Below are 27,364 nucleotides of genomic sequence, written 5' to 3' on the forward strand. Positions count from 1 at the left end.
ACGTTTTCAAGTTATTTTTTGTTTTCTTGGGGTGGGTTGTTTGTTTGCTTTTATTGTTTTTGTTTTTGTGTTTGTTTGTTTTTGAGATAGAATTTTTCTATGTCTGGTCGTGGCTGTCATGGAACTGGCTCTGTACACCAGTCTGACCTCAAACTCCTAGAGACCTGCTTCCGTCTCTGAAATGCTGTGATTAAAGTCAGGTGCCACCACTTTAAAAATAACTTTTAATTAAAAAACACTAGGTGTAAAACAATTGAGGAAGCCATAATGTCAACATCTGGCCTCCATGTGAACACACAGAGAGGCGCGTGCACAGGCAAGTGAACACACAAAAGAATCAGAGGGCCAGAACCTTGACAGAGCAAAGGTCCCTCAGAGGTCACTGCACACACTCTCATTTGAGCAAGAACACACACCCTGGTGTTGTGGGCTGCAGTTAGTCTTACTGGACAAGACCTCATCATAAGATGCACATGCTGTGAACAACTCATTTCCAGAGCTAGGCCTACTTCAAGACAGATCCTATTTTCTCCTGTCCCAAAGGGACTGCATGTCAGATAGTTGGGCACATTCTTCTAGCAATGCTCCGGCATCACCACCAACTGTCTTCACTTAAACAAACAAACAATCAAACAAACAAACAAACTGTAAGAGGCTATATTACAGCACTTGGGAGACTGAGGTGAGCTTGCTCTATGTACTAAGTAGGTAGGGTTCTTGTCTTGCAGATATGAGGCCTTAGGTTCAATTGTGAATACTGCTCCCCCACATATCATTTATAAGCATATGTAAAAGCATATACATATATATGTATGAAATTTATATATCATCCAAACTACATCTATGATCCATCTATTAATCATGTAACTCCTAAAATCAATCTATAATTTATACTGTATGTCATATTTCCATGTATCTATTGATACATGTATGTATCTATGTATGTATGCATAAATATATGTATCTATTACTTATGTATATCAATCTCTCTGGGTGTGTAATTTCCATCATTTCTATTGAATCATAGAATTTGCTCCATTCGATGTCATATTTCAACAACATCCCTTTAAGAAAAAAGAATACAAAAATAACCCCTCTCACCTGTGCTGGTATTGAGAGTCTCATTGGTGCTATAGACTCCATCCTTTTCCACCCACACAGAACATTCATATGAAGACCCAGGATCAAGGCCATCCACGGTGACACTGGTGTCTGCTGTGTTCCGGGTCTCAGTTTGGCCACCATGTCTACTGCACTGGGCCCAGTAGGTGAGGCCCTGCAGGGAGGACTGATCAGGAGGCTCCCAGCTCAGGCTGATGGAGAAGTTGTTCTGACCTTCGACCCTCAGGTTTCTCACTGGGTTTGAGGCTGAAATGGGGACTGAAAGGGAAATCAGTGTTGTTCCTGGTTCTCAAGTTTCTGTCTCTTCAGAGACCATGAACCCAGTGGTAGAGGTAGGGTGACTCAGACCTAGAAAATCCAATATGGAAACACAGTTTCCCTTTGAATCTTATCATGTGGCTGGCTGGTTGTCACTAGAGTGCTGTAGAGACTTAGTTCTAAACGCTGGGAAACTCTTTTCAGTGCATGACTAATGTCAGACCTAGCAGGGCATGATGGCTCTTGTCAGTAAAACCAATACTCGGGAAGCTAAGGCAGAAGGATTTCCACACATTTTGAGGCAAACATGAGACATAAAGGAATCTTCTGTCAAGAAAATATAGAAAAGCAAAGACTTTTATATATTGCTTTGGAAAATATGGGTTGTATGTAGAAATGAAATGTTCTTGAAGTTTCTGTATCTCTTATGCTAGTGCTGGGAGACAAAACTGAATTGTGAGGGGCATCTACTAAACATGATGCAAGGGAAACCTCCAGAAATCTATGAGGGTCACCTTAGCTTAGACTCCAAGCAATGGGAGATCTGGAGTCTGAACCAACTACCTCTTGTAACCAGGCAAGACTTAAAGTGGAGGGACTAAGACACCAACCCAGACAAAAACCCTTCCATGTACACTTGGCCCTGCCTACTAGATGTGCTGGGGTTTAGGTGGCCCAATAACTGTGGGAGTGACTAAAGAATGTCTGGTCCACCTGGAGGCCCATGCCACGAAAGGAAGCCCACCCCTGACACTGCCTAGAAACCCAGAGGGTGGTGAGCCGAGTGACCTGGGAGAGAAAGTTATTCCTAATGATATTCTACTATACTCATAGATTGGCAGTTATCACAGGTGTCTTAAGAGGCTTCACCCAGCAACTGATGGAAACAGATGCAGAGACCTGCAGCCAAACATTAGGTGGAGCTCTGGGAATACTGTGGAGGATGGAAGGAAGAAATGTAAGGCTCAAGAGGAACCAAAAAAAAAAAAAAAAAAAAAAAAAAAAAAACACACTCCACAGATTCAGCCAACCAGGGTTCAAAATCTTACAGAGACTGAAAAGACAACCAGGAAACCTACCAAGGACTGACCTAGGCCCTCTATGTATGTTACAGTTGTTAGCTTGATCTTTTTCTGGGATTCCTAACTGTTTGGAGCATGGGCTGCCTCTGATCGTTTTGCCAGCTAAGGACCCTTAACTTCACCGAGTTGCCTCTTCCAGTCTCAGTATGAGGTGAGGTGCCTAGGCTTACTGCAACTTGATATGCCATGTTTGGTTGCTATCCATGGGAGGACGGCCCTTTTCAGAAGAGAAACAGAGAGAAATGGATGGGGGGGGGGGGAGAATATGAGTGACTGGAAGGAAAGAACTGGGGGGAAACTGCAGTTTGGATGGATGGAGAGAGGAAGAGAGAGAAACTGAGACGGAAAGGGAGGGAAGGAGAAAAACAGGAAGAGAAAATCAATGTGTATATATAAAAAAATCTCTCATGAAGACCAATGCCACCTTTCTCTTCTTCCACTTTAGAGTACCTCAGAGAAAAACAAAAGCTTAAATATGTGTGTTCACTTATACTTCCCCACCACCCTCTATTAGCAGCTCCCAACCGTTCTCTACCACATACCATTAACAACAAAGGGATCAGAGACCAGAGGTAAGGCTGCAGATATGATTCAGCAGGTCAGAGCATTTATAGCTCTTCAGAGGACCAAGATTTCAGTGCTCAGCACTCGAGGGTTGCCACAGTTATCTGTTACATCTGAGAACTCCTACACCCTCTTCTGCTTCCAGGACACTGCATGCACCCGTGCACTTTCACACATGCATGCAAAGCTCTCATACAGGTAAATAAAGTAGATACAATCCTGTTGAAAATTCCAGCCTATCTTCTGACGTACACCTACAATTCAGGCATCTAGGTAGTATTGGCATGAGTAGTGTGGGCTACATACTCAGAACATATTAACAGAGGAAAAGAGAAGGGGGTCTGAGGAGAGAGAGAGAGAGCTGAAATGTGTAAGGAAATAGTGTCTGCTCTCACCTGTGCTGGTATTGAGAGTCTCATTGGTGCTATAGACTCCATCCTTTTCCACCCACACAGAACATTTATATAAAAACCCAGGATCAAGTCCATCCACGGTGACACTGGTGTCTGTTGTGTTCCGGGTCTCAGTTTGGCCACCATGTCTACTGCACTGGGCCCAGTAGATGAGGCCCTGCAGGGAGGGCTGATCAGGAGGCTCCCAGCTCAGGCTGATGGAGAAGTTGTTCTGACTTTTGACCCTCAGGTTTCTCACTGGGTTTGGGGCTGAAATGGGGACAGAAAGGGAAATCAGTGTTGTTCCTGGTCCTCAAGTTTCTGTCTCTTCAGAGACCATGAACCCAGTGGCAGAGGTGGAAGTCCAACATGGAAGCACAGTTTCCCTGTGACTGGTGTGACATGTGGTGTGACAATGCTGCTGAGACTCAGTGCTCAGGGCTGGGAAAGCTGTATCAGTGCATTAGCAATGTCAGACCTAACAATGTCTCAGTCTGTAAACCCAGTTTCCAGGACACTGAGTCAGGAGGATACCTCCCCATTTAAGGCAAGCATGGATACATAGAAAGATCCTTTCAAGAAAAGGAGAGAGAGAGAGAGAGAGAGAGAGAGAGAGAGAGAGAGAGAGAGAGAGAGAGAGACAGAGAAAGAATCAAAAACAACAGAAGTAAAATGTACCCCAAACCCAACTTCACTGATCTTTAAAACAAAGTCTGCATGCAGATATTGGCTGCTCTAGAGCTTTCTTGAGTCAATGCCACCTTTCTCTTCCTCTATTTTAGAGTGGCTGAAGAAAGCAGAAGTGTAAATAAGCGCCTTCACTGTTATGTGTTCCTCCTTCTCCTTAGCCCCCAACCACCCTCTACCACCTACCATTCACAACAAAGGGATCAGAGACCAGATGTTGTGCTGGAGTGATGGGTAAGAAGGTAATAGCATTTACTGCTCTTGTGGAGGACCCGAGTTAAAGTTCCCAGAACCCCAGGGTGGCACAAAACTACATTTTAAATTTGGAGAAACCCTACAGGCTCTTCTGGCTTCCAGAGCACTGCATGCACCTGGTAGACCTGACACCCAGGAAGGCAAAGCTCTCAAACACATAAGATAAATAAAGACATTCCTGTTAAAAAGTCAGGACAAACGGACAGGTGCACAGCTATAATCCAGCCATCTAGGCAGTATCGGCAGAATGGTTGTGAGTTCCAGGCCGGTGTGGGCTGCATATTCAGAACCGATTAAGATCGAGAAAGAGGGAGGTTAGAGAGATGACTCAGTGTGAACAGCTCTGACCGTTCTTCCAGAGGACCTGGGTTCAGGTCCCAGCACACACATGGCTCCTCACAATTGGCTGTAACTCCAGTTCCAGAGAACCAGACACCCAGATCCAGATCTATGTGCAGGCAAAGCACCACTGCACATAAAATAAATAAAATAACTAAACAGAGAAAGGGGAAACAGGTTTGAGAAGAGTGAGGTCAGGGGGTGTGTAAGGAAATAGTGTCTGCTCTCACCTGTGGTGTTACTGAGAGTCTCATTGGTGCTATAGACTCCATCCTTTTCCACCCACACAGAACATTCATATGAAGACCCAGGATCAAGTCCATCCACGGTAATACTGGTGTCTGTTGTGTTCCGGGTCTCAGTTTGGCCACCATGTCTACTGCACTGGGCCCAGTAGGTGAGGCCCTGCAGGGAGGGCTGATCAGGAGGCTCCCAGCTCAGGCTGATGGAGATGTTGTTTTGACCTTCGACCCTCAGGTTTCTCACTGGGTTTGGGGCTGAAATGGGGACAGAAAGGGAAATCAGTGTTGTTCCTGGTCCTCAAGTTTCTGTCCCAATGGCCCAGGTGGAAGTCCAACATGGAAGCACAGTTTCCCTGTGACTCTTAGCATGTGGCTGGTTGTCATTACAATGCTGCTGAGACTTAGTGCTCAGGGCTGGGAAAGCTGTATCAGTGCATTAGCAATGTCAGACCTAGCAAGGCATCGTGGCTCTTGTCAATAAATCCAGTACTCAAGAAGATGAAGCAGGAGGATTTCCACACATTTGAGGAAAACATGGGATACAAAGGAATCTCCTTTAAAGAAAACAGAAAAAGCAGAGTTTATACAAACAAACACATGCTTTAAGCTCTACTTTATTGCTTGGGGAAAATATGGGTTGTATGCAGAAATGAGATGTTGCTGATAGTTCATTCTCTCAGATGCTAGTACTGGGAGACACAACTGAATTCGGAGGGGCCATCTCCAGAACACGACACAATGGAAACCTCCAGGAATCTATGAGGGTCACTTTAGCTAAGACTCCAAGAAAGGGGAGATCTGGAGTCTGAACCATCTAACTCTTGTAGCCAGGCAAGACTTAAAGTGGAGGGACTAAGACACCAACCCAAACAAAACCCTTCTATGTACATTTGGCCCAGCCTACCAGAGGTCCTGGGGTCAAAGTGGCCCAGAAATTGGGGAAGTGACTAAGGAATATTTGGTCCAGTTTGAGCCCCATGCCATGAGAGGTATCTCCCACCCCTGACACTGGCTAGAGACCCGGAGGGTGGTGACCCCAGTGACCTGGGAGAGAAAGTTATTCCTAATGATATTCTGCTATAGAATTGACATAGATTGGCAGCTATCACAGGTGTCTTAAGAGAGACTTCACCCAGCAACTGATGGAAACAGAGGCAGAGACCTGCAGCCATACATTAGGTGGAACTCTGGGAATACTGTGGAAGATGGAAGGATGAACTGCAGGCTCAAGAGAAACCTAGGAAACCACCAGGAAACAACTAACCAGGATCAAAGGGGCTCTCAGACACAGAAGAGACCACTGGGGAACCCATGAAAAACTGACCTAGGCCCTCTATGTATGTTACAGTTGTTAGCTTGATCTTTTTCTGGGATTCCTAACTGTTTGGAGCATGGGCTGCCTCTGATCGTTTTGCCAGCTAAGGACCCTTAACTTCACCGAGTTGCCTCTTCCAGTCTCAGTATGAGGTGTGGTACCTAGGCTTACTGCAACTTGATATGCCATGTTTGGTTGCTATCCATGGGAGGACGGCCCTTTTCAGAAGAGAAACAGAGAGAAATGGATGGGGGGGGGAGAATATGAGTGACTGGAAGGAAAGAACTGGGGGGAAACTGCAGTTTGGATGGACAAAGAGAAGAAGAGAGAGAAAGATAGAGAGGGGAAGGGAAGGGAGGAAGAAAATCAATGTGTGTATATTAAAAAAAAAAAAACTCTCATGAAGATCAATGACACCTTTCTCTTCCTCCATTTTAGAGTACCTCAGAGAAAACAAAAGCTGTCAGAGACCATCCTGTGAGAAAGTGAGCCCTTCACAATCTCCCTAACAGGCCAAATGGCTTCGTGCTAAGAGCTGGTTATCACCCCTTTCCTCCCTATTCCCTTCCTGGCACCTAAGGCTGTAAAAGCTGAATTATAGTCTGCTCTTCCCTATCTCTTCCTGAGTTCCCATGACACCCAAGGACATGAGTTACGCTTGAGCCCAGCTTGACACCTAAGGCTGTGGAGGAGGATCGATGTTCCGGAGATAAGATGCAAAGTGCCCACTGCCTGGCACCTGACTTTGGCCCCCATGTCAGCAGATGCCCATTTCTTTGTTCTTTGTATAATTCTCCCCGACCCCTCCCCTATTCCTGCAATGTATGCTTTAAAAAGAAGGCACCTCAGCATAATAAACGAGACCTCGATAGATACCCTTCCTGGTCTCCTATTTCTCTTTTTCTTCCTCCCATCTCCTTCCAGGTTTGCAGTCCCCCTTGCACCCACGAATAACTGAATCCCGCGGGATGGGATAAGTGGCGCCCGGCGTGAGGGCGAGGTCCAGATCGTAATTCCTATCAGTGGAGGTTCCAGAGAAGTTCGTTGTGACCCCAAGAATTTAGAAGTAGTGAAGGACCCCTTCTGCTGCTCACGGAAGAGCGAGAAGTTTTTGGTGAGTTGAGTCATCTCCACTTCAGGTTATGGGAAATAAGCTATCTAAAGAGGCAGCCTTCATCAAAGGCTTAAAGATAGCTCTCAGGGAAAGAGGAGTACGAGTTAAAAAGAAAGATTAGATAGACTTTTTATTTTCATAGACCAGGTATGTCCATGGTTAATTATAGATGAAGCAGAGATACATTGTAAAAAATGGTGAAAGGTAGGTAGAGATTTAAATGATAAACTAGCTAATGAGGGTCCCGATGTGGTCCCTGCAACTGTTTTTTCTGTCCCAATGCAGTCCCTGCAACCATCTTTTCTTATTGAGGAGTAACTATCAGAAGCAGCCACTGTGCCTCCTCTCCCTTCTCTGGCAGCTTTCCCAGAAGAAGGAGATAAAGAATTAGACATGAGAGAGAGAGAGAAAATAAGTTTCAGAAAAGCAGTAATCCCCTGTTTGAGATCTTTTAGCAAAAAAAGAGAGAAAATGAAAATAAGCTTTTTCAGAGCTCTCCTAGAGACAGAAGGAAAACGGGAGACGTCCTGCTTCCACTCTGGCTCCTATGGAGATATTCTTAGCTATGGTTAGGATATCTGTGTCCCTTTGAGACATCAAGTTCTATTCCCTCTCTGTCTATTATCTGGTTTTGGTGCACCAAATTGTCCATATGTCTGTCAATTCATGTTTGATTTTGTTTTGTTGTTTAAATGATTGTTGTTCTGTGTTTCATGTTGAAAAATATAAATGGTTAAAACTTTATCTGCTGGCTGTCCATCCTTTAATTTAGTTTAACTTCTTTAAAAAGCAGTCTCAATTTGCACAGCACAAACTGATAAGTTATGCTGCACTGTGACTGGGAGTCAGGTACAGCTGAAAAAGCCCTGCTGAGGGCCGATTGCAAGCTCTTAAAGGGGCAGGCAGCCTTTTGCTTGTAACAGAAAGTTAGCTTAAAATTGGGAACTCAGGGTTGGAGTCATTCTAAACAAAATTCAGAATGAATGAATCCACGAAAACAGGTCTTTAAGGATAATTCAAAATAAGGATAATCTTTGGGCCAGGATTCTAGCAAAATGTTCAGATTGAGAAAATGTTTGCGTTTGGGTTGAGGCTGAGCTCAGAGGGGAGCAGCCTCAGCAAGGCTTGTGTGGCACTTCTTTTGTTTCACAAACTGTGACTGGGGAAACCTGGACTTCAGCTCCCCCTCCCTTTCTTTTAGCTGAAGAGCCTTGTTACAGACCTGGCCAGATGTTGTTCTAAATAAAGTTTAAATTCAAAGTTTATAAAAAGTCAATCAGGCTGTGGAATCTATCAAGACATTGTGATTTGACTTGCCTACTTTATATAAAGTTATAGTATACAGAGTTTGCTTATATGTATAAGTGTCTGTTCCTTGTTCCAAACAGCCATTAATTTGGTTAATACAGAATATTGATGTTTGATCTATTGCATGCCATCATTTTAAATAAAATTGATAGTCATTATTTTAAGATAAGTTAAACAATTGTTTTTATTCATGCTCCTATATCTTCTATAAATTCATGCATGCATGCATGCATCCCATTTACTGTGTTTAAAAAACAGCCTTTATATGGGAGAAAAGTATACGTGAATTAAATCATGTTTATTCTTCTGAGTTTCATCCTGTTTCAGCACAGATAATTAAATTGCGTGCTGTAGATGGTGTTTAAAAATGTTGAACAATCAAACTTTAAGTTGTATATTAATAGTCAATATTATATCTCAGAGCTTGCAATTGCTTATGCGACTTATAAGAAAAAATACTGTTCCTTTGTTTTGGGGCAGTTAAGAAATTGTCCTGGGTTGCCTGGAAAAGGCCCCCAAGATTTGCTTTTGTGTTATAGAGGTTTACATAAAGCTTTAACTGATAAAGATTACAGATAGCTCCTGAAACTCAGGATCCTTATAATTATTTGGGTTTTAGACTTACTGATCAAACTGTTTTTCCCTAGAACATAGTTATTCACAAAGACAACTTAAGGACTTTCTCTTATTTCTGATAAATAAATAAATAAATAAATAATACACATGTGACTATAATAACTTTTCAAACATTCTAGTTACAATCTCTCTTCAAGAGAAACAATTGAAAGTGTAATTAGTCACTATCCATGTTATATTAAAACAGACTATAACAGTCCAGTATTTAAGTGGTTTTGTCAACAATTTTATAATTCTCAAAGACAAGGCATTATAGAACTTTAAAACTCTATCTTCTTAAAAACAAAAAAGGGGAAAAATTATACACCCCTGTACATTATTTAAATCATACTTTTATTGTTAAGAGTTTTAAAATTTAGATGTCTAAGAACTTAATAAATGCCTCATAGTATCTTAAAACTAGACATAATCATGTCTAGGTGAGATGAAAAGGACCCACTCATTGACACATGGCATGAGCCTGAGCAGAAGGTTATTATGGGGAAAAGGGGGCGGTGCTTCTGTTTTATCCACAGAATGCTGCAGAAGCATGCTAGCTTCCAGAATGATTCCTGTGACAGACTGACCTGTGAGTTCATGGCAGTGATGACAAGAAAACTGTGTTGAGAACACAGAGAAAAAAGAATCAGGGAGAGCAGCCACTTGCAAACAAGATGAAGAAACTTCCTATCTTCGCCATGGGCTACAGCAAGGAGAGCCAACCTGGTGTCCACTTGAGGACAACTATAAATGATGACCTGTGAGGCAGAGGGACTGCTACAGTGTATTTAACAAGATTTCATCAGAGACACTGGTTTTGGCCATTCAGGCCAACTCCCCTATAGCTGTGAAAGCTTGTGTACCTTACCTATATGCTATATTGTTAGATAATTTTAAGAGTTAAGATCACCAATCTTGAAAAGTCTTTTCATATTCATTGTAATTGTTGTCAATTAACTAATCGTGTAGATCCTAATTTAGATAAGGAATCTGCTGTTATGATTTTGTTATAGAGACCTGCTTATGTTTTTCTGCCTGTTAGAGTTAAGAAATGATCCTTGGTTTAAAAATCCAGGAATACAAACTTGGAAAAGATCAAATGAGCAATTTTAAGATTTACTGCTTTAATTGCAATTTTAACTTCAATATCTACCACAGCTTTAGATAAACAGCTGCATACTGGTTATTTTGTTAATGAGATGCGTAAGATATTAGCAACTTATTGTAGATAAAAACTTGGAGGCAAAGGTTAATGTCTTAGAAGTAATGGTCTCAACAATAAGACAGGATATAACAAATATTAAGGCTACAAAGACAGAAATTTCAGGTATTAGAAGATTGTTGTTTTTACTCTGACAAGACTGGCTTAGTTCAAGATAGCATAGACAAAGTTAGAGCTAGTTTAGAAGAGAGAAAATGCAACAGAGAAAAACAAGAATATTGGTATAAAAATTGGTTTTCTACTTCTCCTTGGGTCACACTACCTTACTTCCCACACTTTTGGGACCTTTCATGGCTATTTTACTGCTTTTGTCTTTTGGCCCCTGAGCCTTTAGAAAGTTAACCAGTTTTGTTAAGTCGCAGATTGAAGCTGCTTTAAGTAAGCCGGTTGCAGTCCACTACCATCAGCTGGATATCCAGGACTCAGACGAAGAAGATCCTCCTCCCACGGAGGCAGAAACAACGACTCGTCTCCAATTTTCCACCCTTGCTGCTAATGCAGAGTCCCCTTGGTTCCTCAGGCTTTGGAGACAATAGGGACAAAAAAGGGTAACCTCCAGCTCCTAGTATAGCTTGAGAGCCACAAATTGTGGTTTTACAATTGACATAATTCTTATAGAGAGGTTGACAATTCTCCTATGGGAGCTGCACAGAACTCTGAACTGTGCATACTGGTTCTTGATAATACGAATCCAGTATGGGCCCAGCATGGGTGCAAACTAAGTATTGCAGGGGAAGGTCCAAATAGACCGTTTCTGAGTTCCCTGAGAGACAAACCCGGTTTAGATGGAGGTTGGTATCTAGTTTCGATTATGAGTAAAAAAATTTTCTAAGGCTCTGCCTCCCCTCCCTGAAAGATACCAAGAGCCACAAGTGTGGGTCTGTGACAACACCCACTGGAGGAATCGGGTCAATGTCCCCCAGCCATGGAAATGCCCGCTCATCTAAGGATGAGAAGATTATTTGATCATCTCAGTTAAGTGTGGTCTTATTAAATTTAATTCAGAAGGGGTAGATGTTGGAGAAAATCCTGTGAGAAAGTGAGCCCTTCACAATCTCCCTAACAGGCCAAATGACCTTGTAAAAGAGCTGGTTATCACCCCCTTTCCTCCCTATTCCCTTCTTGGCACCTGAGGCTGTAAAAGCTGAATTATAGTCCCCTCTTCCCTATCTCTTCCTGAGTTCCCATGCCATCCAAGGACATGAGTTACGCCTGAGCCCAGCTTGACACCCAAGGCTGTCAAGGAGGATCGATGTTCCGGAGATAAGATGCAAAGTGCCCGCTGCCTGGCGCCCGACTTCGGCCCCCATGTCAGCAGATGCCCACTTCTTTGTTCTTTGTATAATTCTCCCTCAACCCCTCCCATATTCCCTGTGATGTATTCTTTAAAAAGAAGGCACCTCAGCATAATAAAGGAGACCTTGATAGGTACCCTTCTTGGTCTCCTATTTCTCTTTTTCTTCCTCCCATCTCCTTCCAAGTTTGCGGTTCCCCTCGCACCCACGAATAACTGAATCCCGTGGGACGGGATAGAAAGCTTAAATATGTGTCTTCACTTATACTTCCCCACCTACTTCTGGCAGCTCCCAAACACATACCATTAACAACAAAGGGATCAGAGACCAGAGGAAAGGCTGCAGATATGATTCAGCAGGTCAGAGCATTTATAGCTCTTCAGAGGACCAAGATTTCAGTGCCCAGCACTCTAGGGTTGCCACAGTTATCTGTTAAATCTGAGAACTCCTACACCCTCTTCTGGCTTCCAGGACACTGCATGCACCTATGCACTATCACACATACATGCAAAGCTCTCATGCAGGTAAAATAAAGTAGATACAATCCTGTTAAAAATTCCAGCCTATCTTCTGACATACACCTACAATTCAGGCATCTAGGTAGCACTGGCATGAGTAGTATGGGCTACATACTCAGAACATATTAACAGAGGAAAAGAGAAGGGGGTCTGAGGAGAGAGAGGGCTGAAATGTGTAAGGAAATAGTGTCTGCTCTCACCTGTGCTGGTATTGAGAGTCTCATTGGTGCTATAGACTCCATCCTTTTCCACCCACACAGAACATTCATATGAAGACCCAGGATCAAGTCCATCCACGGTGACACTGGTGTCTGCTGTGTTCCGGGTCTCAGTTTGGCCACCATGTCTACTGCACTGGGCCCAGTAGGTGAGGCCCTGCAGGGAGGGCTGATCAGGAGGCTCCCAGCTCAGGCTGATGGAGATGTTGTTTTGACCTTCGACCCTCAGGTTTCTCACTGGGTTTGGAGCTGAAATGGGGACAAAAAGGGAAATCAGCGTTGTTCCTGGTCCTCAAGTCTCTGTCTCTTCAGAGACGATGGCCCAGTGGCAGAGGTGGAAGTCCAACATGGAAGCATAGTTTCCCTGTGACTGGTGTGACATGTGGCTGGTTGGCATTACAATGCTGCTGAGACTCAGTGCTCAGGGCTGGGAAAGCTGTATCAGTGCATTAGCAATGTCAGACCTAACAATGTCTCAGTCTGTAAACCCAGTTTCCAGGACAGTGAGTCAGGAGGATACCTCCCCATTTAAGGCAAGCATGGATACATAGAAAGATCCTGTCAAGAAATGGACACAGAGAGACAGAGAGAGAGAGAGAGAGAGAGAGAGAGAGAGAGAGAGAGAGAGAGAGAGAGAATCAAAGACAACAGAAGTAAAATGTACCCCAAACCCAACTTCACTGATCTTTAAAACAAAGTCTGCATGCAGATATTGGCTGCTCTAGAGCTTTCTTGAGTCAATGCCACCTTTCTCTTCCTCTATTTTAGAGTGGCTGAAGAAAGCAGAAGTGTAAATAAGCGCCTTCACTGTTATGTGTTCCTCCTTCTCCTTAGCTCCCAACCACCCTCTACCACCTACCATTCACAACAAAGGATCAGAGACCAGATGTTGTGCTGGAGTGATGGGTAAGTAGGTAATAGCATTTACTGCTCTTGTGGAGGACCCGAGTTAAAGTTCCCAGAACCGCAGGGTGGCACAAAACTACATTTTAAATTTGGAGAAACCCTACAGGCTCTTCTGGCTTCCAGAGCACTGCATGCACCTGGTACACCTGACACCCAGGAAGGCAAAGCTCTCAAACACATAAGATAAATAGAGACATTCTTGTTAAAAAGTCAGGACAAACGGACTGGTGCACAGCTATAATCCAGCCATCTAGGCAGTATCGGCAGAATGGTTGTGAGTTCCAGGCCGGTGTGGGCTGCATATTCAGAACCGATTAAGATCGAGAAAGAGGAAGGTTAGAGAGATGACTCAGTGTGAACAGCTCTGACCGTTCTTCCAGAGGACCTGGGTTCAGGTCCCAGCACACACATGGCTCCTCACAACTGGCTGTAACTCCAGTTCCAGAGAACCAGACACCCAGATCCAGATCTATGTGCAGGCAAAGCACCACTGCACATAAAATAAATAAAATAAATAAACGGAGAAAGAGGAAACAGGTTTGAGAAGAGAGGGGTCAGGGGGTGTGTAAGGAAATAGTGTCTGCTCTCACCTGTGGTGTTACTGAGAGTCTCATTGGTGCTATAGACTCCATCCTTTTCCACCCACACAGAACATTCATATGAAGACCCAGGATCAAGTCCATCCACGGTAATACTGGTGTCTGTTGTGTTCCGGGTCTCAGTTTGGCCACCATGTCTACTGCACTGGGCCCAGTAGGTGAGGCCCTGCAGGGAGGGCTGATCAGGAGGCTCCCAGCTCAGGCTGATGGAGATGTTGTTTTGACCTTCGACCCTCAGGTTTCTCACTGGGTTTGGGGCTGAAATGGGGACAGAAAGGGAAATCAGTGTTGTTCCTGGTCCTCAAGTTTCTGTCTCTTCAGAGACGATGGCCCAGTGGCAGAGGTGGAAGTCCAACATGGAAGCACAGTTTCCCTGTGACTCTTAGCATGTGGCTGGTTGTCATTACAATGCTGCTGAGACTTAATGCTCACGGCTGGGAAAGCTGTATCAGTGCATTAGCAATGTCAGACCTACCAAGGCATCGTGGCTCTTGTCAATAAATCCAGTACTCAAGAAGCTAAAGCAGTAGGATTTCCACACATTTGAGGAAAACATGGGATACAAAGGAATCTCCTTTAAAGAAAACAGAAAAAAAAACCAAGCCCCTTCCGCTCCACTCGAGCCCTGGGCTACCTTGCCAGCAGAGTCTTGCCCAACACCCGCAAGGGCCCACACAGGACTCCCCACGGGATCCTAAGACCTCTGGTGAGTGGAACACAGTGCCTGCCCCAATCCAATCGCGAGGAACCTGAGACTGCGGTACATAGGGAAGCAGGCTACCCGGACCTGATCTGGGGCACAAGCCCCTTCCGCTCCACTCGAGCCCCGGGCTACCTTGCCAGCAGCGTCTTGCCCAACACCTGCAAGGGCCCACACAGGACTCCCCACGGGATCCTAAGACCTCTGGTGAGTGGAACACAGCGCCTGCCCCAATCCAATTGCGGGGAACCTGAGACTGCGGTACATAGGGAAGCAGGCTACCCGGGCCTGATCTGGGGCACAAGCCCCTTCCCCTCCACTCGAGCCCCGGACTACCTTGCCAGCGGAGTCGCCTGACACGGGCAAGGGCCCACGCAGGATTCCACACGGGATCCTAAGACCTCTAGTGAGTGGAACACAACTTCTGCCAGGAGTCTGGTTCGAACACCAGATATCTGGGTACCTTCCCTGCAAGAAGAGAGCTTGCCTGCAGAGAATACTCTGCCCACTGAAACTAAGGAGAGTGCTACCCTCTAGGTCTGCTTATAGAGGCTAACAGAGTCACCTGAAGAACAAGCTCTTAACAGTGACAACTAAAACAGCTAGCTTCAGAGATTACCAGATGGCGAAAGGCAAACGTAAGAATCCTACTAACAGAAATCAAGACCACTCACCATCATCAGAACGCAGCACTCCCACCCCACCTAGTCCTGGGCACCCCAACACAACCGAAAATCTAGACACAGATTTAAAAACATTTCTCATGATGATGATAGAGGACATCAAGAAGAACTTTCATAAGTCACTTAAAGAATTACAGGAGAGCACTGCTAAAGAGTTACAGGCCCTTAAAGAAAAGCAGGAAAACACAGCCAAACAGGTAGAAGTCATTAAAGAAAAACAGGAAAACACATCCAAACAGGTAATGGAAATGAACAAATCCATACTAGAACTAAAAAGGGAAGTAGACACAATAAAGAAAACCCAAAGCGAGGCAACACTGGAGATAGAAACCCTAGGAAAGAGATCTGGAACCACAGATGCGAGCATCAGCAACAGAATACAAGAAATGGAAGAGAGAATCTCTGGTGCAGAAGATTCCATAGAGAACATCGACACAACAGTCAAAGAAAATACAAAATGCAAAAGGATCCTAACTCAAAACATCCAGGTAATCCAGGACACAATGAGAAGACCAAACCTACGGATAATAGGAATTGATGAGAATGAAGATTTTCAACTTAAAGGGCCAGCTAATATCTTCAACAAAATAATAGAAGAAAACTTCCCAAACATAAAGAAAGAGATGCCCATGATCATACAAGAAGCCTACAGAACTCCAAATAGACTGGACCAGAAAAGAAATTCCTCCCGACACATAATAATCAGAACAACAAATGCACTAAATAAAGATAGAATATTAAAAGCAGTAAGGGAGAAAGGTCAAGTAACATATAAAGGAAGGCCTATCAGAATTACACCAGACTTTTCACCAGAGACTATGAAAGCCAGAAGAGCCTGGACAGATGTTATACAGACACTAAGAGAACACAAATGCCAGCCCAGGCTACTATACCCGGCCAAACTCTCAATTACCATAGATGGAGAAACCAAAGTATTCCACGACAAAACCAAATTCACACAATATCTTTCCACGAATCCAGCCCTTCAAAGGATAATAACAGAAAAGAAGCAATACAAGGACGGAAATCACGCCCTAGAACAAGCAAGAAAGTAATCACTCAACAAACCAAAAAGAAGACAGCCACAAGAACAGAATGCCAACTCTAACAACAAAAATAAAAGGAAGCAACAATTACTTTTCCTTAATATCTCTTAATATCAATGGACTCAATTCCCCAATAAAAAGACATAGACTAACAGACTGGCTACACAAACAGGACCCAACATTCTGCTGCTTACAGGAAACCCATCTCAGGGAAAAAGACAGACACTACCTCAGAGTGAAAGGCTGGAAAACAATTTTCCAAGCAAATGGACTGAAGAAACAAGCTGGAGTAGCCATTTTAATATCGGATAAAATCGACTTCCAACCCAAAGTTATCAAAAAAGACATGGAGGGACACTTCATACTCATCAAAGGTAAAATCCTCCAAGAGGAACTCTCAATTCTGAATATCTACGCACCAAATGCAAGGGCAGCCACATTCATTAAAGACACTTTAGTAAAGCTCAAAGCACACATTGCACCTCACACAATAATAGTGGGAGACTTCAACACACCACTTTCTTCAATGGACAGATCATGGAAACAGAAACTAAACAGGGACACAGTGAAACTAACAGAAGTTATGAAACAAATGGACCTGACAGATATCTACAGAACATTTTATCCTAAAACAAAAGGATATACCTTCTTCTCAGCACCTCACGGGACCTTCTCCAAAATTGACCATATAATTGGTCACAAAACAGGCCTCAACAGATACAAAAATATTGAAATTGTCCCATGTATCCTATCAGACCACCATGGCCTAAGACTGATCTTCAATAACAACATAAATAATGGAAAACCAACATTCACGTGGAAACTGAACAACACTCTTCTCAATGATACCTTGGTCAAGGAAGGAATAAAGAAAGAAATTAAAGACTTTTTAGAGTTTAATGAAAATGAAGCCACAACGTACCCAAACCTATGGGACACAATGAAAGCATTTCTAAGAGGGAAACTCAGAGTTCTGAGTGCCTCCAAGAAGAAACGGGAGAGAGCACATACTAGCAGCTTGACAACACATCTAAAAGCCCTAGAAAAAAAGGAAGCAAATTCACCCAAGAGGAGTAGACGGCAGGAAATAATCAAACTCAGGGGTGAAATCAACCAAGTGGAAACAAGAAGAACTATTCAAAGAATTAACCAAACGAGGAGTTGGTTCTTTGAGAAAATCAACAAGATAGATAAACCCTTAGCTAGACTCACTAGAGGGCACAGGGACAAAATCCTGATTAACAGAATCAGAAATGAAAAGGGAGACATAACAACAGATCCTGAAGAAATCCAAAACACCATCAGATCCTTCTACAAAAGGCTATACTCAACAAAACTGGAAAACCTGGACGAAATGGACAAATTTCTGGACAGATACCAGGTACCAAAGTTGAATTAGGATCAAGTTGACCATCTAAACAGTCCCATATCACCTAAAGAAATAGAAGCAGTTATTAATAGTCTCCCAGCCAAAAAAAGCCCAGGACCAGACGGGTTTAGTGCAGAGTTCTATCAGACCTTCAAAGAAGATCTAATTCCAGTTCTGCACAAACTATTTCACAAAATAGAAGTAGAAGGTACTCTACCCAACTCATTTTATGAAGCCACTATTACTCTGATACCTAAACCACAGAAAGACCCAACAAAGATAGAGAACTTCAGACCAATTTCTCTTATGAATATCGATGCAAAAATCCTCAATAAAATTCTCACTAACCGAATCCAAGAACACATTAAAGCAATCATCCATCCTGACCAAGTAGGTTTTATTCCAGGGATGCAGGGATGGTTTAATATACGAAAATCCATCAATGTAATCCATTATATAAACAAACTCAAAGACAAAAACCACATGATCATCTCGTTAGATGCAGAAAAAGCATTTGACAAGATCCAACACCCATTCATGATAAAAGTTTTGGAAAGATCAGGAATTCAAGGCCCATACCTAAACATGATAAAAGCAATATAGAGCAAACCAGTAGCCAACATCAAAGTAAATGGAGAGAAGCTGGAAGCAATCCCACTAAAATCAGGGACTAGACAAGGCTGCACACTTTCTCCCTACCTTTTCAACATAGTACTTGAAGTATTAGCCAGAGCAATTCGACAACAAAAGGAAATCAAGGGGATACAAATTGGAAAAGAGGAAGTCAAAATATCACTTTTTGCAGATGATATGATAGTATATGTAAGTGACCCTAAAAATTCTACCAGAGAACTCCTAAACCTGATAAACAGCTTCGGTGAAGTAGCTGGATATAAAATAAACTCAAACAAGCCAATGGCCTTTCTCTATACAAAGAATAAACCGGCTGAGAAAGAAATTAGGGAAACAACACCCTTCTCAATAGTCACAAATAATATAAAATATCTTGGCGTGACTCTAACTAAGGAAGTGAAAGATCTGTATGATAAAAACTTCAAATCTCTGAAGAAAGAAATTAAAGAAGATCTCAGAAGATGGAAAGATCTCCCATGCTCATGGATTGGCAGGATCAACATTGTAAAAATGGCTATCTTGCCAAAAGCAATCTACAGATTCAATGCAATCCCCATCAAAATTCCAACTCAATTCTTCAACGAATTGGAAGGAGCAATTTGCAAATTCGTCTGGAATAACAAAAAACCTAGGATAGCAAAAAGTCTTCTCAAGGATAAAAGAACTTCTGGTGGAATCACCATGCCAGACCTAAAGCTTTACTACAGAGCAATTGTGATAAAAACTGCATGGTACTGGTATAGAGACAGACAAGTAGACCAATGGAATAGAATTGAAGACCCAGAAATGAACCCACACACCTATGGTCACTTGATCTTCGACAAGGGAGCTAAAACCATCCAGTGGAAGAAAGACAGCATTTTCAACAATTGGTGCTGGCACAACTGGTTGTTATCGTGTAGAAGAATGCGAATCGATCCATACTTATCTCCTTGTACTAAGGTCAAATCTAAGTGGATCAAGGAACTTCACATAAAACCAGAGACACTGAAACTTATAGAGGAGAAAGTAGGGAAAAGCCTTGAAGATATGGGCACAGGGGAAAAATTCCTGAACCGAACAGCAATGGCTTGTGCTGTAAGATCGAGAATTGACAAATGGGACCTAATGAAACTCCAAAGTTTCTGCAAGGCAAAAGACACCGTCAATAAGACAAAAAGACCACCAACAGATTGGGAAAGGATCTTTACCTATCCTAAATCAGATAGGGGACTAATATCCAACATATATAAAGAACTCAAGAAGGTGGACTTCAGAAAATCAAATAACCCCATTAAAAAATGGGGCTCAGAACTGAACAAAGAATTCTCACCTGAGGAATACCGAATGGCAGAGAAGCACCTGAAAAAATGTTCAACATCCTTAATCATCAGGGAAATGCAAATCAAAACAACCCTGAGATTCCACCTCACACCAGTCAGAATGGCTAAGATCAAAAATTCAGGTGACAGCAGATGCTGGCGTGGATGTGGAGAAAGAGGAACACTCCTCCATTGTTGGTGGGATTGCAGGCTTGTACAACCACTCTGGAAATCAGTCTGGCGGTTCCTCAGAAAATTGGACATAGTACTACCGGAGGATCCAGCAATACCTCTCCTGGGCATATATCCAGAAGATGCCCCAACTGGTAAGAAGGACACATGCTCCACTATGTTCATAGCAGCCTTATTTATAATAGCCAGAAGCTGGAAAGAACCCAGATGCCCCTCAACAGAGGAATGGATACAGAAAATGTGGTACATCTACACAATGGAGTACTACTCAGCTATTAAAAAGAATGAATTTATGAAATTCCTAGGCAAATGGATGGACCTGGAGGGCATCATCCTGAGTGAGGTAACACATTCACAAAGGAACTCACACAATATGTACTCACTGATAAGTGGATATTAGCCCCAAACCTAGGATACCCAAGATATAAGTTACAATTTGCTAAACACATGAAACTCAAGAAGAATGAAGACTGAAGTGTGGACACTATGCCCCTCCTTAGAATTGGGAACAAAACACCCATGGAAGGAGTTATAAAGACAAAGTTTGGAGCTGAGATGAAAGGATGGACCATGTAGAGACTGCCATATCCAGGGATCCACCGCATAATCAGCATCCAAACGCTGACACCATTGCATATACTAGCAAGATTTTATCGAAAGGACCCAGATGTAGCTGTCTCTTGTGAGACTATGCCGGGGCCTAGCAAACACAGAAGTGGATGTTCACAGTCAGCTAATGGATGGATCACAGGGCTCCCAATGGAGGAGCTAGAGAAAGTACCCACGGAGCTAAAGGGATTTGCAACCCTATAGGTGGAACAACATTATGAACTAACCAGTACCCCGGAGCTCTTGACTCTAGCTGCATATGTATCAAAAGATGGCCTAGTCGGCCATCACTGGAAAGAGAGGCCCATTGGACTTGCAAACTTTATATGTCCCAGTACAGGGGAACGCCAGGGCCAAAAAGGGGGAGTGGGTGGGTAGGGGAGTGGGGGTGGGTGGGTATGGGGGACTTTTGGTATAGCATTGGAAATGTAAATGAGCTAAATACCTAATAAAAAATGGAAACAAAAAAAGAAAACAGAAAAAGCAGAGTTTATACAAACAAACACATGCTTTAAGCTCTACTTTATTGCTTGGGGAAAATATGGGTTGTATGCAGAAATGAGATATTCCTGACATTTCAGTCTCTCAGATGCTAGTACTGGAAGACACAACTGAATTCGGAGGGGCCATCTCCAGAACACGACACAATGGAAACCTCCAGGAATCTATGAGGGTCACTTTAGCTAAGACTCCAAGAAAGGGGAGATCTGGAGTCTGAACCATCTAACTCTTGTAGCCAGGCAAGACTTAAAGTGGAGGGACTAAGACACCAACCCAAACAAAACCCTTCTATGTACATTTGGCCCAGCCTACCAGAGGTCCTGGGGTCAAAGTGGCCCAGAAATTGGGGAAGTGACTAAGGAATGTCTGGTCCAGTTTGAGCCCCATGCCATGAGAGGTATCTCCCACCCCTGACACTGGCTAGAGACCCGGAGGGTGGTGACCCCAGTGACCTGGGAGAGAAAGTTATTCCTAATGATATTCTGCTATAGAATTGACATAGATTGGCAGCTATCACAGGTGTCTTAAGAGAGACTTCACCCAGCAACTGATGGAAACAGAGGCAGAGACCTGCAGCCATACATTAGGTGGAACTCTGGGAATACTGTGGAAGATGGAAGGATGAACTGCAGGCTCAAGAGAAACCTAGGAAACCACCAGGAAACAACTAACCAGGATCAAAGGGGCTCTCAGACACAGAAGAGACCACTGGGGAACCCATGAAGAACTGACCTAGGCCCTCTATGTATGTTACAGTTGTTAGCTTGATCTTTTTCTGGGATTCCTAACTGTTTGGAGCATGGGATGCCTCTGATCGTTTTGCCAGCTAAGGACCCTTAACTTCACCGAGTTGCCTCTTCCAGTCTCAGTATGAGGTGAGGTGCCTAGGCTTACTGCAACTTGATATGCCATGTTTGGTTGCTATCCATGGGAGGACGGCCCTTTTCAGAAGAGAAACAGAGAGAAATGGATTGGGGGGGGAAGAATATGAGTGACTGGAAGGAAAGAACTGGGGGGAAACTGCAGTCTGGATGGACAAAGAGAAGAAGAGAGAGAAAGATAGAGAGGGGAAGGGAAGGGAGGGAGAAAATCAATGTGTGTATATAAAAAAAAAACTCTCATGAAGATCAATGACACCTTTCTCTTCCTCCATTTTAGAGTACCTCAGAGAAAACGAAAGCTGTCAGAGACCATCCTGTGAGAAAGTGAGCCTTCACAATCTCCCTAACAGGCCAAATGGCTTCGTGCTAAGAGCTGGTTATCACCCCTTTCCTCCCTATTCCCTTCCTGGCACCTAAGGCTGTAAAAGCTGAATTATAGTCTGCTCTTCCCTATCTCTTCCTGAGTTCCAATGACACCCAAGGACATGAGTTACGCTTGAGCCCAGCTTGACACCTAAGGCTGTGGAGGAGGATCGATGTTCCGGAGATAAGATGCAAAGTGCCCACTGCCTGGCACCTGACTTCGGCCCCCATGTCAGCAGATGCCCATTTCTTTGTTCTTTGTATAATTCTCCCCTCCCTCTCCCCTATTTCTGCGATGTATGCTTTAAAAAGAAGGCACCTCAGCATAATAAACGAGACCTCGATAGATATCCTTCCTGGTCTCCTATTTCTCTTTTTCTTCCTCCCATCTCCTTCCAGGTTTGCAGTCCCCCTTGCACCCATGAATAACTGAATCCCGCGGGATGGGATAAGTGGCGCCCGGCGTGAGGGCGAGGTCCAGATCGTAATTCCTATCAGTGGAGGTTCCAGAGAAGTTCGTTGTGACCCCAAGAATTTAGAAGTAGTGAAGGACCCCTTCTGCTGCTCACGGAAGATCGAGAAGTTTTTGGTGAGTTGAGTCATCTCCACTTCAGGTTATGGGAAATAAGCTATCTAAAGAGGCAGCCTTCATCAAAGGCTTAAAGATAGCTCCCAGGGAAAGAGGAGTACGAGTTAAAAAGAAAGATTAGATAGACTTTTTATTTTCATAGACCAGGTATGTCCATGGTTAATTATAGATGAAGCAGAGATACATTGTAAAAAATGGTGAAAGGTAGGTAGAGATTTAAATGATAAATTAGCTAATGAGGGTCCCGATGTGGTCCCTGCAACTGTTTTTTCTGTCCCAATGCAGTCCCTGCAACCATCTTTTCTTATTGAGGAGTAACTATCAGAAGCAACCACTGTGCCTCCTCTCCCTTCTCTGGCAGCTTTCCCAGAAGAAGGAGATAAAGAATTAGACATGAGAGAGAGAGAAAATAAGTTTCAGAAAAGCAGTAGTCCTCTGTTTGAGATCTTTTAGCAAAAAAAGAGAGAAAATGAAAATAAGCTTTTTCAGAGCTCTCCTAGAGACAGAAGGAAAACGGGAGACGTCCTGCTTCCACTCTGGCTCCTATGGAGATATTCTTAGCTATGGTTAGGATATCTGTGTCCCTTTGAGACATCAAGTTCTATTCCCTCTCTGTCTATTATCTGGTTTTGGTGCACCAAATTGTCCATATGTCTGTCAATTCATGTTTGATTTTGTTTTGTTGTTTAAATGATTGTTGTTCTGTGTTTCATGTTGAAAAATATAAATGGTTAAAACTTTATCTGCTGGCTGTCCATCCTTTAATTTAGTTTAACTTCTTTAAAAAGCAGTCTCAATTTGCACAGCACAAACTGACAAGTTATGCTGCACTGTGGCTGGGAGTCAGGTACAGCTGAAAAAGCCCTGCTGAGGGTCGATTGCAAGCTCTTAAAGGGGCAGGCAGCCTTTTGCTTGTAACAGAAAGTTAGCTTAAAATTGGGAACTCAGGGTTGGAGTCATTCTAAACAAAATTCAGAATGAACGAATCCACGAAAACAGGTCTTTAAGGATACTTCAAAATAAGGATAATCTTTGGGCCAGGATTCTAGCAAAATGTTCAGATTGAGAAAATGTTTGCGTTTGGGTTGAGGCTAAGCTCGGAGGGGAGCAGCCTCAGCAAGGCTTGTGTGGCACTTCTTTTGTTTCACAAACTGTGACTGGGGAAACCTGGACTTCAGCACCCCCTCCCTTTCTTTTAGCTGAAGAGCCTTGTTACAGACCTGGCCAGATGTTGTTCTAAATAAAGTTTAAATTCAAAGTTTATAAAAGGTCAATCAGGCTGTGGAATCTATCAAGACATTGTGATTTGACTTGCCTACTTTATATAAAGTTATAGTGTACAGAGTTTGCTTATATGTATAAGTGTCTGTTCCTTGTTCCAAACAGCCATTAATTTGGTTAATACAGAATATTGATGTTTGATCTATTGCATGCCATCATTTTAAATAAAATTGATAGTCATTATTTTAAGATAAGTTAAACAATTGTTTTTATTCATGCTCCTATATCTTCTATAAATTCATGCATGCATGCATCCCATTTACTGTGTTTAAAAAACAGCCTTTATATGGGAGAAAAGTATATGTGAATTAAATCACATGTTTATTCTTCTGAGTTTCATCCTGTTTCAGCACAGATAATTAAATTGTGTGCTGTAGATGGTGTTTAAAAATGTTGAACAATCAAACTTTAAGTTGTATATTAATAGTCAATATTATATCTCAGAGCTTGCAATTGCTTATGCGACTTATAAGAAAAAATACTGTTCCTTTGTTTTTGGGCAGTTAAGAAATTGTCCTGGGTTGCCTGGAAAAGGCCCCCAAGATTTGCTTTTGTGTTATAAAGGTTTACATAAAGCTTTAACTGATAAAGATTACAGATAGCTCCTGAAAAGATAGAAACTCAGGATCCTTATAATTATTTGGGTTTTAGACTTACTGATCAAACTGTTTTTCCCTAGAACATAGTTCACAAAGACAACTTAAGGACTTTCTCTTATTTCTGATAAATAAATAAATAAATAATACACATGTGACTATAATAACTTTTCAAACATTCTAGTTACAATCTCTCTTCAAGAGAAACAATTGAAAGTGTAATTAGTCACTATCCATGTTATATTAAAACAGACTATAACAGTCCAGTATTTAAGTGGTTTTGTCAACAATTTTATAATTCTCAAAGACAAGGCATTATAGAACTTTAAAACTCTATCTTCTTAAAAACAAAAAAGGGGAAAAATTATACACCCCTGTACATTATTTAAATCATACTTTTATTGTTAAGAGTTTTAAAATTTAGATGTCTAAGAACTTAATAAATGCCTCATAGTATCTTAAAACTAGACATAATCATGTCTAGGTGAGATGAAAAGGACCCACTCATTGACACATGGCATGAGCCTGAGCAGAAGGTTATTATGGGGAAAAGGGGGCGGTGCTTCTGTTTTATCCACAGAATGCTGCAGAAGCATGCTAGCTTCCAGAATGATTCCTGTGACAGACTGACCTGTGAGTTCATGGCAGTGATGACAAGAAAACTGTGTTGAGAACACAGAGAAAAAAGAATCAGGGAGAGCAGCCACTTGCAAACAAGATGAAGAAACTTCCTATCTTCGCCATGGGCTACAGCAAGGAGAGCCAACCTGGTGTCCACTTGAGGACAACTATAAATGATGACCTGTGAGGCAGAGGGACTGCTACAGTGTATTTAACAAGATTTCATCAGAGACACTGGTTTTGGCCATTCAGGCCAACTCCCCTATAGCTGTGAAAGCTTGTGTACCTTACCTATATGCTATATTGTTAGATAATTTTAAGAGTTAAGATCACCAATCTTGACAAGTCTTTTCATATTCATTGTAATTGTTGTCAATTAACTAATCGTGTAGATCCTAATTTAGATAAGGAATCTGCTGTTATGATTTTGTTATAGAGACCTGCTTATGTTTTTCTGCCTGTTAGAGTTAAGAAATGATCCTTGGTTTAAAAATCCAGGAATACAAACTTGGAAAAGATCAAATGAGCAATTTTAAGATTTACTGCTTTAATTGCAATTTTAACTTCAATATCTACCACAGCTTTAGATAAACAGCTGCATACTGGTCATTTTGTTAATGAGATGCGTAAGAATATTAGCAACTTATTGTAGATAAAAAATTGGAGGCAAAGGTTAATGTCTTAAAAGTAATGGTCTGAACAATAAGACAGGCTATAGCAAATATTAAGGCTACAAAGACAGAAATTTCAGGTATTAGAAGAGTGTTGTTTTTACTCTGACAAGACTGACTTAGTTCAAGATAGCATAGACAAAGTTAGAGCTAGTTTAGAAGAGAGAAAACGCAACAGAGAAAAACAAGAATATTGGTATAAAAATTGGTTTTCTACTTCTCCTTGGGTCACACTACCTTACTTCCCACACTTTTGGGACCTTTCATGGCTATTTTACTGCTTTTGTCTTTTGGCCCCTGAGCCTTTAGAAAGTTAACCAGTTTTGTTAAGTCGCAGATTGAAGCTGCTTTAAGTAAGCCGGTTGCAGTCCACTACCATCAGCTGGATATCCAGGACTCAGACGAAGAAGATCCTCCTCCCACCGAGGCAGAAACAACGACTCGTCTCCAATTTTCCACCCTTGCTGCTAATGCAGAGTCCCCTTGGTTCCTCAGGCTTTGGAGACAATAGGGACAAAAAAGGGTAACCTCCAGCTCCTAGTATAGCTTGAGAGCCACAAATTGTGGTGTTACAATTGACATAATTCTTATAGAGAGGTTGACAATTCTCCTACGGGAGCTGCACAGAACTCAGAACTGTGCATACTGGTTCTTGATAATACGAATCCGGTATGGGCTCGGCATGGGTGCAAACTAAGTATTGCAGGGGAAGGTCCAAATAGACCGTTTCTGAGTTCCCTGAGACACAAACCCGGTTTAGATGGAGGTTGGTATCTAGTTTCGATTATGAGTAAAAAATTTTTCTAAGGCTCTGCCTCCCCTCCCCAAAAGATACCAAGAGCCACAAGTGTGGGTCTGTGACAACACCCACGGGAGGAATCGGGTCAATGTCCCCCAACCATGGAAATGCCCGCTCATCTAAGGATGAGAAGATTATTTGATCATCTCAGTTAAGTGTGGTCTTATTAAATTTAATTCAGAAGGGGTAGATGTTGGAGAAAATCCTGTGAGAAAGTGAGCCCTTCACAATCTCCCTAACAGGCCAAATGACCTTGTAAAAGAGCTGGTTATCACCCCCTATCCTCCCTATTCCCTTCTTGGCACCTGAGGCTGTAAAAGCTGAATTATAGTCTGCTCTTCCCTATCTCTTCCTGAGTTCCCATGCCATCCAAGGACATGAGTTATGCCTGAGCCCAGCCTGACCCCCAAGGCTGTCAAGGAGAATCCATGTTCCAGAGATAAGATGCAGAGTGCCCACTGCCTGGCGCCTGACTTCG

The 27,364-nt window shown here is 42.7% G+C and overlaps 1 protein-coding gene across 10 annotated transcripts in view; it reads right to left on the reverse strand.

Annotated features, from left to right (window-relative positions):
* The window catches only part of Ptprh (protein tyrosine phosphatase, receptor type, H), a 55,434-nt gene that overhangs the window by 19,726 nt on the left and 8,344 nt on the right, over nucleotides 1-27,364 (reverse strand). For 5 of the 10 annotated variants that reach the window (XR_003946524.1, XR_881746.3, XM_011250634.3 and 2 more), the window contains 5 exons: nucleotides 14,043-14,309; nucleotides 12,529-12,795; nucleotides 4,930-5,208; nucleotides 3,422-3,688; nucleotides 1,102-1,380 (listed from right to left, as the gene is read on the reverse strand). Coding sequence is in view for 8 of the 10 variants with exons in the window: in XM_011250634.3 (XP_011248936.1) it covers nucleotides 1,102-1,380; nucleotides 3,422-3,688; nucleotides 4,930-5,208; nucleotides 12,529-12,795; nucleotides 14,043-14,309 (1,359 nt within the window). In the remaining 2 variants the exon portion in view is untranslated. The remainder of the gene's footprint in view (nucleotides 1-1,101; nucleotides 1,381-3,421; nucleotides 3,689-4,929; nucleotides 5,209-12,528; nucleotides 12,796-14,042; nucleotides 14,310-27,364) is intronic. The other 5 variants (XM_011250635.3, XM_011250636.3, XM_006540204.4 and 2 more) reach the window with 5 other exon arrangements.

Source organism: Mus musculus, chromosome 7 (assembly GCF_000001635.26).
Source record: "Mus musculus strain C57BL/6J chromosome 7, GRCm38.p6 C57BL/6J".
NCBI classification, from domain to species: domain Eukaryota; kingdom Metazoa; phylum Chordata; class Mammalia; order Rodentia; family Muridae; genus Mus; species Mus musculus.